The following is a 13,706-nucleotide window of genomic DNA, read 5'->3' on the forward strand; positions in this document are numbered from 1 at the left end:
ACCGGTTCGTAAAGAAGTTTTACCTACTGCATCCAATAAAACCCTGGGCCGAGGCTTAGTGGGGGCAGTATGTCAAGCATACATTTCATTTCTAGTAGAAAGCTGTATTGTTTATTATCTTACTGTACTGTTGCATATCAAAGCTATGTAAACCATTCTCTAATCTGCACCTAGTGTAACAAATGTAGAAATGCCAGCTTTGAAGATAGTGCCTCCCTGGAACGATTCCTAGGCCTGGGCCCTTGGATGTTTGTAACCACAAAAGATAGCCGAACCTGTGATTGTAGCTTTTCACATGCGTATGCGAGAATTCCTTACATTCTTTAGTATCTCTTTGATGTACCCCTTAAAGCTAGTTGCCATGTGTTAAACTGTATCACTTTTAATATGGTCTTACCATGAGCACAGTGGATTAACAATATACCAATACTTTGTTTCAAAATCATTGGTTGGTTCTTTTGAAATCTCTATGCTTGACAACTAGGAGCCCTCTCACTGTGCCCCCCCAGCACCGAGAACACAGAGCATCGCTGCCTCAGACAGACAGTTCCAACAATGCACTGTGGCTAATAGCCATTGATGGACCTCTGCTCCAGATGTTTATCCAGTTCTATCTTGAAGCTGTCTATGTGTCAAGTCTGAGTTATGTTTTACTAGCATAGAGTCTCAACTCTGGTTCAAACTTTGGTTCAGGAAATGACTCCTGGGTAAAAGCCATACTGTATTCAAGTGCTGCTAGCTCAACCTCTCCTTCCCCCCCTCCTTCCCTTTGTTATGTAGCCAAGCTCTGCAACTAGCTATGAGAAAAAGATTACTGTGCCTTCTCAAAGATAATGGGTACCAAGGAAGTGCCCAAGGCCAGCCAGGCCTGAGAACGATAAAGTAACAACGATGTGTGAATGTGCTCGCTTAGGAGGCCCCCCCCGTAGGAATTCCTCTGATCTGCACCTTAAATGTTTGCCCTCTGTATATGCTCGCCAGTTCTCTCAATCTCTGTCGACCAGTCTTGCAATATGTTACAATAAACTTGCTACTTTTATCAACAAGGACTCGTTATTGAAACATCAGACTTGACACTATGCTTGTAGCTGCTACCACTTCTTGCAGCAGTGAATTCCACACGTTAATTACTCTGGGTGAAGAAGTACTTCCTTTTATCTGTTCTAAGCCTACTGCTCATTAATTTCATTGAGTGCCCACAAGTTCTTGTGAGAAATGGAGAAAAGTACTCTTTTCTCTACCTTTTCTATCTCATAGATAATTTTGTACACCTCTATCATGTCACTCCACAGGTATCGTTTCTCCAAAGTAAACAGCCTTAACTTCTTTAATCTTTCTTCATCCCCTTAATTATTTTAGTTGCCTTTTTCTACACCTTTTCCAATGCTATAATATCTTTTTCGAAGTGCAGGGACCAGAATTGTACACAGTACTCCAAATGAGGCTGCACCATCAATTTATACAGGGGCGTTATGATACTGACTGATTTTTCAGTCCCTTTCCTAATAATCCCCAGCATAGCATTTGCCTTTTTTATTGCAGTCGCACAATGTCCTCTCTTATCCCATGACTGCTGAGTTTACTTAGGAGCCTTTGATGAGGAACGTTATCAAAAGCTTTCTGGAAATCTAGGTAAGCAACATCTACTGGGTCACTTTTGTCCACATGTTTGTTCACCCCTTCAAAGAACTTTAGCAGGTTGGTGAGACAAGATCTTCCCTTACAGAATTCATGCTGATCCTCCCTCAATAGCTTTTGTTCATCAGTGTGCCTGCTAATTCTCTCTTTAATAATGGTTTCCACCAACTTACTGGTATCAACATTAACTGATTGGCCTGTAATTTCCTGGATCTCCTCTGGGACCTTTTTTGAAGTTGAGGGTTACATTGACTACCTTCCAGTCTTCAGGAATGAAGGCAGATTTTAGTGATCGCATATTTTTGTCAGGGGATCTGTATTTCATATTTTATTTCTTTCAAGAATTCTTGGATGTATGGCATCTAGGCCTAGTGATTTGTCAATTTTTAAATGTCTATCAGTCTTAGGACCTCCTCTCTTGTCATCTAAATCCGACTCAGATCTTTCAACACCTCTTCTGAAATTGGCAGTTCTAGGTTGCAGGATTGAACCCATGAAGCTATGAAAAAGCTATGAAAAACTTCACGAAACATGGGATAATACGTATTGTAGCATGATGCCTCAAATATCTATAAATGGCATTTATTTGTGGTACAGTCCTCAGAAGAGCGACTATCTTTTGGAAATATTATCAAATCAAATTATCAAAAATTATCAAATTTATGGTCAATTAAAATCCCACCATAATTAGCTGTTCCTGTACTCCAAAGGCATGTGATAATTTTATGAATACTATTAAACTTTGGATTGTAGTTTAGGGTGTCCACATGTCTGTAATTGAATAATGCCTTTACACAAATCTGCCTTTCAGATCTGACTAAGAATTCCAAACACGCAAACAGTAATTGTAAATAAGGGGGGGGGGGGATTACCAAGTCTTAAAGTTAAAGGCAACAGGAATCCAGAGACACTAACAGTTTTATTTCAGGCTAAACTTTTTGGGAGTTGGCAGCAGTCCTCCCTCTAAGCTGTGGAGGCTTGGGAGCAAAAAATCTACTTTGTGAGCTACTGGCATTAAAGTTGTGAGCTACTGCATAAATTAGTGTGCTTTGGGGCCATTTTTCTTGAGCCTAGAAAAAAATGTGTGAGCCGAAGGCTTAAAAACCTATGACACACTATCACACTAACTATCACACTAACTAAAAACCTGTCACACTAACTCAGCTTAGAGGGAACACTGGTTGGCACTCATCTCTTCAAATGCATAGGAGTGTAACTCTATAAGGCCCATTTTATATCCACAGCTTGGGGGGGGGGATTGACACAGAGAGACTCATTTAAAACAAGATCCAGCCCAGAGAGTGATCAGTTAGCTCACTCAGTATGGGGGTGAAGTACATTCACTTGTCAGTGAAATCTAAAATCTAATACAGGATGACTTGACATCAGGATGAACTATAGAAAGTTACAGGGATATAGCTGAAATAGTTAAGATATGCATGGGATGGGAAATGCACCTATAGACAATAAAAAGGACAGGTTGAGAGAGAGTGCTACATTACTGGTGAGTAGTTCTTTGAATTCTTCCTGTGGAGTTCTTCTGTAGAAGAGCAGCAACTTGAAGATCAGCAGAATTGCCTTGAACACTTAAACAGTTGGCCCACCATCTCCAAATGTTAGGATTTGCCTGATGTAGAGAGTAGTAGGACAGTGTTGTTATATGACGGCATATTTTGCATAGGAGGATGATCCAGAGAGGTACAGCTGCTGTTAGGTCATCTAATGGTAGTATTGCCTGGGAGCATGTCTAGGGACACAGCTGGCATCTTGCAAGGTCTGGTTCCTGCGCTCGTATACCTGTTAGGTGGTGTATTGTTGCTGGTGAAAAGTTGCTGAGGCTATCTGCAAGCAAAGAAAGGCTTGCCATCCGAGAGAGAGAGAGAGAAATCACTGTCTAGGATAGGCTGTGGCTGCTGATGGAGCACTGGCCGGACATTGCTCTGAGTTGCTGGTGATAACAAGTGGTGTTCTCCTTTTGGCCTGTCTCTTCCAGCCCCTTGTGCCTCTCGTGAGCAGGACTGAAGCTCAGCTTTAAATGGTCTTGTAAGAGGTTGGTGGCACTAGGTGGGGGCTGGGGTGAAGGGAGGCCCCTTTCTGTCCTTGCTTTAAAGCCCTCCTCTCCTTTAGGATTCCTACCCCCGTATCCTTGGCTTAGGGTTTCCCCCTGCCCCTGAAGGCCACATGCTCTCAGCCACTGGTCTGTCTCCTCTCTCTATGCTGAGAAAAGAACACATTGTGGATAAAGCCAGATAAAATGGCTGCTTTGTCTACTCAAAAGTATCCCCACTCTGAAAAGCAAATGCAGCCCATGTTCTGGCCATGCAGCTTCATCTGGAATGTGGGTCTCTACCCCCCCCCCCACCCCTACCTTTAAGGATTGCAGTGTAAGTCTGGCTGATGAGGGAAGAAAAGCGCATCTTCCCTGGGCCCAGTCTCAGGAGAACGCGTGGTGGTGGGGGGGGGGGGCTGTTCTTCCATTTTCAGCCTAGAACTGGGAGCAAACAAGCTGGCTCACAAATGAAAACATTTTGATCTGAATATTTAGCTGATAAATTATACAAGGGAAAACCTTAAAAAAAAACCCACACTCATTGCTTAATGACTGTGTAAAAAAAGGAGCCCATAGGTATTGAATGAATTCACTATTTATTGGTAGGTATTAAATTAGGATTTAATTTAATTGTGCTGTGTAAGTGCGTAGATGTTATATAAAACCAAGCCTGCATAGAACACTTTTTTAAAAAATCCCTTCAGTTCTTGGCATGGCTACAGTTGAATGGAAGTAATTTTTTTGTGTTTAGGATATCCATAAGAAGGTGATGTCCCTGCAGTTTAATGAATGTCGGACTAAGATTCGTCACGTGGATGCCCACGCAACCTTGAATGATGGAGTCGTTGTGCAGGTCATGGGGGAGTTAACAAACAACGGGCAGCCAATGCGGAAATTCATGCAGACCTTTGTACTGGCTCCAGAAGTAAGTAACCACCCAAATATTTGGTTTCAAGTATTAGTAATTTAAACTTGGGACCTATGAATGTTTTGACATCAAATGTCACTTTGAAAGTGCTCCTTGGAATGAAAGCTTTCAGTTAATTAAAGAGTTTTGAGCTAAACACAGCATGCATTTATGTAAACGCTTGAAAAAGGAAAGTAGATGTAAATTGCCTGGTACCAGCGTTGGGCAAGCATTGATGACTTACTGGATGTTAGAAAGACCTCCCAAATAGTACAAGTACTTCGTTTAGAGTCTGAGCCACCAAGGGAGGGGTCAGCAGTTTATGGCACAGCATCTTCTTTGCACCTCCTGATCAGACTAGACTGCCTTGGGATAGAGGAGCCAGTGGCCCCTGAGCTGGTCTTAGATGTTCAGTATTAAAATGACTGTTGCGCATTTGTTGGCAAGGGGCTGTCTGAGCTGGAACAAGATCAGTTGGAACAAGACAATAAAAAGGAGCAAAGCTCTGAGCGCAGCTTGAGTCTCTGATCTTCCTGCAGGAGGGAGAGGAGGGAAGGGGAGGAGGGGAACAGGTTGTTTTACTTGGAGGTTTTAGGCAGACCTCTTGAGATCCATATCAAACATTTCCCCCACTTGTTATCATGCTGGATAATAGGCAGAGCTTCTGAGAACACACGAGGGATGCGTGATGTCCCTTCCTCCTGAGGGCCAGGACCAATTTTTCTCCCTAGTGCTGACCCCCCACAGCTTCCCCAGTGATGTCCTGCTCCCACCATCCTGGGCGGCTTCTGGATCCTCTCAGACAGGTTGCCAGCTGGGGCTGAGAGCCAAGGGCCCTGTGGCTTGTGCTTGGACGTGCCTGGAACAAGGAATGGTTCTCCCCAGATCTCACTCAGCAGCCAGAGATGTTTCTGGCAGGGGGGAGGCTTATGTCTCTGCCCTATAACAGAAACAAACAGCTTGAGTAGCTTGTAATCTCCTGCCAGAAACCTGCAGAGTCCAACAGTTTCTTGTTCCTCTTTTTGTCTTGGAAGGTGCAGAAAAAAAACTTAAGAGTTTTTTTTTCTGAATCTGACCCTATTAGATAAACACGTGTGTACACCTGATAGCTTCTCAGCTGCACCTCATAGCCTCAGAAGTATGGGTGGTGGCACTCAGAACCACAGTGTATCAAAGGGTCCCCAGGTGTGACTTCTCTGTGGGTAAGTGGAGCTCCTCTTGGCCAGCCTTTCCCTGTAGGGAAAAACTCAGCCTGGGAGCTGCTGGACATCATCATCAGCTCTGATCTGGGCACTGTCCTGGCTGCATTGGTGGCCTTCCTCCACGGTGGCAAGCCTGGGCTCCTGACTGCCTGCACAGCAGTTTTCTCTCCTCATCTGGACACACATTAGTGTTGGCTGGGCAGAGTATGCTCGGCACACTCCTTAGTAGCTTCTTTCCCAAGGGGAAATTGGACAAGGAAGAGTCATCAGCATTGCCTTGGAGTGCACTGTTGTAAGCCTGAACATGTACATGCACCTGATTCTCTCAAAAAGGTGTGAGTAGCAAAGTGCAAAGAAGTCCTGGGGAGCAAAGAGAAGCACTTGGGTCCCTTAAGAGAATGAGGTCCGCATTAGTGATTGCAAAGGCAGAGTCTTTCTTCTGGCCCCAAGGACTGTGTAGGGGCTGGAGATCAAGAACTGCCCATATTGAGATGATACAGGACCCCCTCTCTGCTAATCACATCTGCTGGCTCCCCGCCTCCCACCATGCATAGTCACAGTCAATGCAGAATAAAGGAGGAACTGGGGGTGGGGGGGCAGATAGGAAGAGCTGTTTCAGGCAGAAGGGATAAGCGACCAGTCTGAAGAGTGACCTGCTCTTCAGTTAGAAGGGGAAAGGGGGAAGAATATAGTTGAAGGGAGAAGGGGAAGCCCATTCATCTTTTGCATTGTCAATTCTGAGCTTGTTATTATCCAGCAGACTTCCATTGTTCCTTATATGGAGAAGTGCTCAGAGTTCTACTCTCTTGGGCCTTCCTCCCCTGCCCCGCTTGCTTGAGCCTTGGCTTTGCATTCAACATGTGGTGTACAGAGAAACAGCTGATGAAGAACTTTATCAAAGTCAGTGTATGAGAGAACCTTCCCCCACCCCACTATTGTGGCTAACCCAGTTTTCCCTCTAATAGACCATCTAGCCAAGCTTAATGATTTGTAAGGCTTGCTGCCATAGTTGTATTTTTGTTTGCACTTCCTTTGAATATTGTAGACTTTTTCTTTTTGTGGAAAGTGTGCACCTGACCAAAGAGATTAAAAGAGACTGTTTGCCATTGCATTTTTTGTCCACTTTAGTACTACAAAAGGATCTTAACATCTACAGTATCTTGCACCTCAGGTTGTGGCTTGAGGAACCCTTCTGAAGATTCCTCTTCTAGATGGAATGAACTCAAGCGTGAGTCTTGTGGAGGGGCTCCTCCCACAAGTTCTGAGGCTTCTCCCTGAAGTTCAGTGCTGGGAGTCCTGGTTATTGAAGAGGGTAGCCACCTCCTCTGATGTAGAGGGAACCCATAATGGTGCATGCTAGAAAGAGCGTTGGGTCTGCACTTGAACTCAACTCCTTTTTAGACATGAAAAATGAACTACTTTCTTACCAGGTTCTTAGACGAGGGACTCCCAACATCTATCTTTAACGTGTCGGCACAATTTTTATTCACTTCCCTAAACCTAGAATCATAGAGTTGGAAGAGGCCTCCAGGTTCATCTAGTCCACCCCCTGCACAATGCAGGAAACTCATAAATACCTCTCCCCCACAACCCCAGTGACCCCTGCTCCAAGCCCAGAAGATGGCAAAAAACAAAACCAAACCCCTCCAGAATCCCTGGTCTAAATGGCCTGGAGCAAATCACTGCCTGACTCCAACGTGGTGAACTTCTAGGGGATCCGTTCATCCAAGCCTATTTCAATGGGGCAGTTTTATTGGCAATCATCAGGAATGTGTCCTGAGAGGTACACTACTGAGAAAGCATCCCTGAACATGAGGGCCAGTCAAAAGTATACAGGACCAGCTTTTCCAAATGAACTCAGCAGGTAAGAGGTCTTCAGTTTTTGTAACTGTCACGTAAGCACAGAAGGATATTAACTGAATTTGAAAATAATAGCATTATCACTATTTGGTTATCAAGTAACAGTGGTGTAATATTTCTGTTAGGACCCAAGTAAAGTCACAAATGGACAAGCGGTTTTCTTTGTTTTCCCAAGTTCATCAAACTTGCTTACTTTTAGTTTTATTTGGTTCCATTAAAAGTAGATCCCCCCCCCCCCCACACACACACGGTTGAATGCAAATCTAAACTGACTTGGTCAACGGTTGAGCTTTCTTCTACCTGTGGTGTGTTTGTTTTTCAGGGCTCTGTTCCAAATAAGTTTTATGTCCACAATGACATATTCCGTTATGAAGATGAAGTATTTGGTGAATCTGAAGCTGAACTAGATGAAGGTGAGGGGATCTCAAAGAAAGTGTGGCCCTGGATTTGCATGCTTCCTCTTCAGTGACGGAGATGAATTTTGGCTCTGATTGTTTGTGTCATGCAATGGCTGGGGTGGTCTGGAACACCCTGCTTGGAGTCTCCCTTCCTCCCTGAAAGGACTGTCAGCTAGACCGATCTCATGGAATGGGGGTTGTGAGGATAAAATGGAGGGAAGGGAAATAAGGCTTTGGGCCACTGTCATATACAAATGTTTAAATAAAAGCAGTTTAGCAAGCTCAGCTCTGAAAACTGTCTGTGAAAGCTACCCAAGCCCAGTTAGCACAGGAGGTTCAAGAGGGATCACTAAAGACCCCTGATCCCACAGTCGTCGTACAGCAGCATGTTTATTAAGATTAATTTGGATTCAGCTCAAATTGGTGTCTAATCCAGCCACCAGCATTAAGCCTGATACAGGATGGACGTTTGCATTGGTTGAAGTCTATGCCTTCCAACTAGATTAAGAACATAAGAGAAGCCATGTTGGATCAGGCCATCCAGTCCAACACTCTGTGTCACACAGTGGCCAAAAAACCCCCCAAGTGCCATCAGGAGGTTCACAAGTGGGGCTAGAAGCCCTTCCACTTTGCCCCTCTCCCAAGCACCAAGAATACAGAGCATCACTACCCCAGACAGTTCCAATAAAATGCTGTGGCTAATAGCCACTGATGGACCTCTGCTCCATATTTTTATCCAATCCTCTCTTGAAGCTGTCTATGTTTGTAGCTGCCACCACCTCCTGTGGCAGTGAATTCCACATGTTAATCACCCTTTGGGTGAAGAAGTACTTCCTTTTATCAGTTCTAATCCAACTGCACAGCAATTTCATCGAATGCCCACGAGTTCTTGTATTGTGAGAGAGGGAGAAAAGTACTTCTTTCTCTGCTTTCTCCATCCCATGCATAATCTTGTAAACCTCTATCATGTTACCCTGCAGTCGCCGTTTCTCCAAGCTGAAGAGCTCCAAGCGTTTTAACCTTTCTTCATAGATTAAGCAATGTAGAAGAAAAAGAAGACTGCAGATTTATACCCCGCTCTTCTCTCTGAATCAGAGTCTCAGAGCGGCTTACAATCTCCATTATCTTCTTCCTCCACAACAGACACCCTATGAGGTGGGCAGGGCTGAGAGAGCTCTCACAGAAGCTGCCCTTTCAAGGACAACTCCTCATAGAGCAACTCCTACGACCCAAGGCTTTTCCAGCATTTGTATGTGGAGGAGTGGGGAATCAAACCTGGTTCTCCCAAAAAAGAGTCTTCACACTTGACCACTACACCAAACTGGCTCTTGTTTAGCTTTTTTCTTGGGCCAATGCTTACTAACGGCCAACTCTGAATATGAGTTTGATTATTTTGAAACTGAGACTTCAAATCCCAGGTCAGGATAGGGCACGGACCATAGGATCCTCAAGGTTTTTGAGCCTGTGGTAATTCTGACACGACGTGGTGGGTGCAACCACAAAATAGCTGCCTGCCGCTGCTGACCTTCAGCCCCACAGTGAAGATCCCTGTGCTGGGGGGGAGGGGCAGCTGCTGCCCAAGCAGAGTTTTCTCCCATAGCCAGTCAGGAGCCCCACCTGGCCCCGTGGACTTTCTAAAACCACTCAGAGGGCACCAGAACTTGAAATGTACACCCACAAGAACACTAAACCTTTATTAAATAATATGCCATTTCATAATGTTCAAGGCCATGTCCTTTTGAGGCAGCCGACTCTCATGAGATCTGTAGCTATACTGCGCTTTTACTTCTTAAGTTAGTTAAATTTGACATGAAATACTGGAAGCAGTTGACACTTTTCTTGCTTCATGTAATGCATCATTATGGCAGCTGTTGAACTTTGTTACGTTATGATCATTTAAGGCAATGGGGAGCATGTGGCAGTCTTCCTAGTTTGTTTATGTAGGGTTAAGAACTTGGGAGTTTGTGTTTTCTGTATGAAGTAACCAGGGGTTTTTTGGTAGAAAAAGCCCAGCAGGAACTCATTTGCATACTAGGCCACACCCCCTAATGGCAGCATTGTTTTGCAAAGCAGGGGCTTATTTGCATATTAGGCCATACCCCATGACACCAACCCAGCCGAAACTGTGTTCCTGCTCAAAAAAAGCCCTGGAAGTAACTTATGAGAGCTGCAGAGATTCCTCTGAAACTGGATCCAGACAAGTTGGTTGGTGGGGCAGAGAGATGTTGACAGGGATTTCCTACCTGCTTTGGATGGGGTGGGTTTGAATTTGACCAGGTCTGTGAAGAATTCAGTAGTAGTATTGGATTTTGGATTTGTTAAAAGATCAGATAATCACAAAGCATGAATAAGATCAAATAGTTTATTACAGTCCATGACCAGAATAAATGCATGAATACTGTCAGCTCTATTTTGGTGCTGAAACGATCAGCCTTCCTGAGCCATGTATTTCAAGATAAAGTAAATGGTAAAGGTAGTCCCCTGTGCAAGCAACATCGCATCATGACTACCTGAACCCAGCTTCCACCAGGATTGAACTCAGGTCGTGAGCAGAGCTTGGACTGCAGTACTGCAGCTGACCACTCTGTGCTGTGGAGCTTCAAGACGGGGTGGTTTTAACATGGTCATGAAGCCTACCCAGAAGCTACAGTATTGGCTGGCTTGCCTATTAACTCAAGTTTGCATGTGGGAGCATATTGCTCCCATCTTGGAACAGCTGCATTAGCTATGCAGAGAGGCTTTTTGTAGATAATTCCATAGGTATGTATTATTTTGAGGGAAAGTTGTATAGCTGTTTCCTTGCTCCTTTTCTGCTTTTACTTTGTTGGCTATAGGCCTTTTTTTAAAAAATGGTGCCTTGAGATACTGTCTGTGTTCAGAAAAAGTGGTATATATACTTTAATATACATTCCCTTAATAATGAACTGAAGTGTCTGATTGTACAGCTGACTGACGTGGGGTCCTGCCACAGGCATCCTTATTTGGAAGCAGGCCCCTTTGACAGCCTTCATATGCAGTAGGGATGCAGCCTTAAAATGCTGGTTCTTAACTGAGCAAGATCACGGTTGCTTCTCCTAGCTGACGGTTCTTTTCTATAGATCCAAGTGGGCAGCCGTGTTGGGCTGAAGCAGTAGAAAAAAGCAGGAATCAAGCTGCACCTTTAAGACCAACCAATTTTTATTCAGAACATAATCTTTCGTGCACTCTCTTAAGCACACTTTATCAGATGAGGGAATCAGGTATTGAGAGCTGAAATACAAGCAGTCTGGCAAACTAACTGGTCACATGGTCACATAAAACAGTGTGGCTAGGCCATTTTGGTGAGCCAGTTTGGTGTAGTGGTTAAGTGTGCGGACTCTTATCTGGGAGAACCGGGTTTGATTCCCCACTCCTCCACTTGCACCTGCTGGAATGGCCTTGGGTTAGCCATAGCTCTGGCAGAGGTTGTCCTTGAAAGGGCAGCTGCTGTGAGAGCCCTCTCCAGCCCTACCCACCTCACAGGGTGTCTGTTGTGGGGGAGGAAGGTAAAGGAGATTGTGAGCCGCTCTGAGACTCTTCGGAGTGGAGGGCAGGATATAAATCCAATATCTTCTTCTTCTTCATTTGGTCTGGATAGCCATAAAAGGTAATAAAATTCTCTGTCAAATGGTGTTTCTGCAAATCTAGGTGAATCACAAAAGAACAAGTATATCCAACTTGTAGTCCACCCAATCACCTTATCAACATCAATCTATACATATTAAACATCATTCTAGTCTGCTGATAGAAAACAAGAATACATAAAATGAAAATGGGTTGAATATATGTAATGAGATAAATAGCCAATATCTCTTATTTGAGTATGTCAATATAAAACATTATTCTGATACACTATTATAAAAGAGAAATACATTGGAATACTGTGGATGTATAGCTATACTCACTGAGAGTGGGTTTAGCATATGTATTGAAATAAAAAACCAATGTCCCTGTTCAGTCCTGGAGAGGTATTTGTTCCAAGTTTCATAATAATTTGTAATGCAGCAATTTTTCTCTCCATTCTGTTCTTGAAGTTCCTTTGCAGTAAAACAGCTACCTTGAGGTCACCCTCAATGCTTTGGAAGGTTGAAGTGTTCTCCCACAGATTTCTCGTTCTGTAATTCCTAATGTCAGATTTGTGTCCATTTATCCTTTGGCATAGGGTTTGTCCTGTTTGCCCTATGTAGAGAACTGAAGGGCATTGTTGGCATTTAATGGAATGTATAATGTTGGAAGATGAACAAGTGAATGAGCCTGAAATCGTGTAGTTAATGCTGTTAGGCCCAGTGATTGTGTTGTCTGGGTGTATGTGGCAGCAAAGTTGGCACTTGGGTTTATTGCAAGCTTTGGTACTGGTGTTCATGCTCAGATGAGATGCTGTATTGTTGTGGGTGAGTGTCAAGCATGCTATTTCTAAATGCTAGTTTATCCATACCTTTCTTCTCTTCCCCCCCCCCTTCTCTTCCTTCCCCCCTGCGGATGAATAATAAATCCCTCTGAATCCAGGATATTTAGTGTAACCTTGTATAAACGGTGTAAAGTGCCTCTCCCCCAGATTCACACAGCCATGTCTTATCAGCTAGCAGAGAATATGTGAGAAATTGAGATGTTAACATTCCTTAGTCATAAAAGAGATACTAGCGAGTAGCCTTTGAAACTTCAACTCAATTTGCATCCTTATGTTATTCTTTTGAAGTTATCTGTAACCCTGCCTTTTGAAGTAGTCTATAAGATACTGTTCAATACGGTGTCAATCATTACTTCAAAGGAATCTGTCCTTGGAGCAAGTCATGGAGTTTTCAATAAAGGAAGACTTTAATTAAAAAAACAAAAGCTTGATTATTGCGAAATATCTATGCTTGACATTGAGAAGTTATTTGAGATTAGGTGGCTAGAGTGATGTTTAATATGTATAGATTGATGTTGATAGTTGGGTGGACTACAAGTTGGATATGCATGTCCTTTTGTGATTCACCTAGATTTGCAAAAACACCATTTGGCAGAGAATTTTTTTTACCTTTTATGGCTATCCAGACCAACTGGTCTAGCCGCAGTTTTATGTGACCATGGACCAGTTAGTTTGCCAGACTGCTTGTATTTCAGCCCACAATACCTTATTCCTTCATCTGATGAAGTATACTTAAGAGAGTGCACGAAAGCTTATGTTCTGAATAAAAATTGGTTGGTCTTAAAGGTACAACTTGATTCCTGCTTGATTCTTTTCTATGTGAGCCTTCTGTTAATCTGAGCATGGTAGAGCTTCCAGTGTGATAACTTCCTAACGAAAAATCAGAGTGGCTGCCATGCAGAAATAGTGGTTGGGGAAAAGCTGTGCTTTAGAGGACATGGACTTGTAAGTCCACCTTTAGCACATGAGTTATACCAGAAGTGAGTTGTACTGCAGTGGTGTGGGTGTTAAGGGCTGCCAAGGCACAGTTGACAATTTAAGAAATGTTAGTTGATAATGAGTTTCAGTTAATTAAATTGGTGCAAGAAAAATGCATCTGAAAAAAACCATGAATGTTATAGCCTGCTTGTTTATTGAATTTACCATTGTATGCAGATAGTCAAAGCGATTTGAAAACATATTACAGTTTAGATCACTGACTCATCAAGTGTCAAATAAGAATAAA

General features: G+C 43.4%; 1 protein-coding gene across 1 annotated transcript in view; it reads left to right on the forward strand.

Annotated features, from left to right (window-relative positions):
* G3BP2 (G3BP stress granule assembly factor 2) overlaps positions 1 to 13,706 on the forward strand; it is an 83,718-nt gene that overhangs the window by 21,767 nt on the left and 48,245 nt on the right. Inside the window, exons 3-4 of the mRNA XM_060247868.1 lie at positions 4,440 to 4,613; positions 7,980 to 8,070. Coding sequence (XP_060103851.1) covers positions 4,440 to 4,613; positions 7,980 to 8,070 — 265 coding nt within the window. The remainder of the gene's footprint in view (positions 1 to 4,439; positions 4,614 to 7,979; positions 8,071 to 13,706) is intronic.

This window comes from Heteronotia binoei, chromosome 10, assembly GCF_032191835.1.
Source record: "Heteronotia binoei isolate CCM8104 ecotype False Entrance Well chromosome 10, APGP_CSIRO_Hbin_v1, whole genome shotgun sequence".
NCBI lineage: Eukaryota > Metazoa > Chordata > Lepidosauria > Squamata > Gekkonidae > Heteronotia > Heteronotia binoei.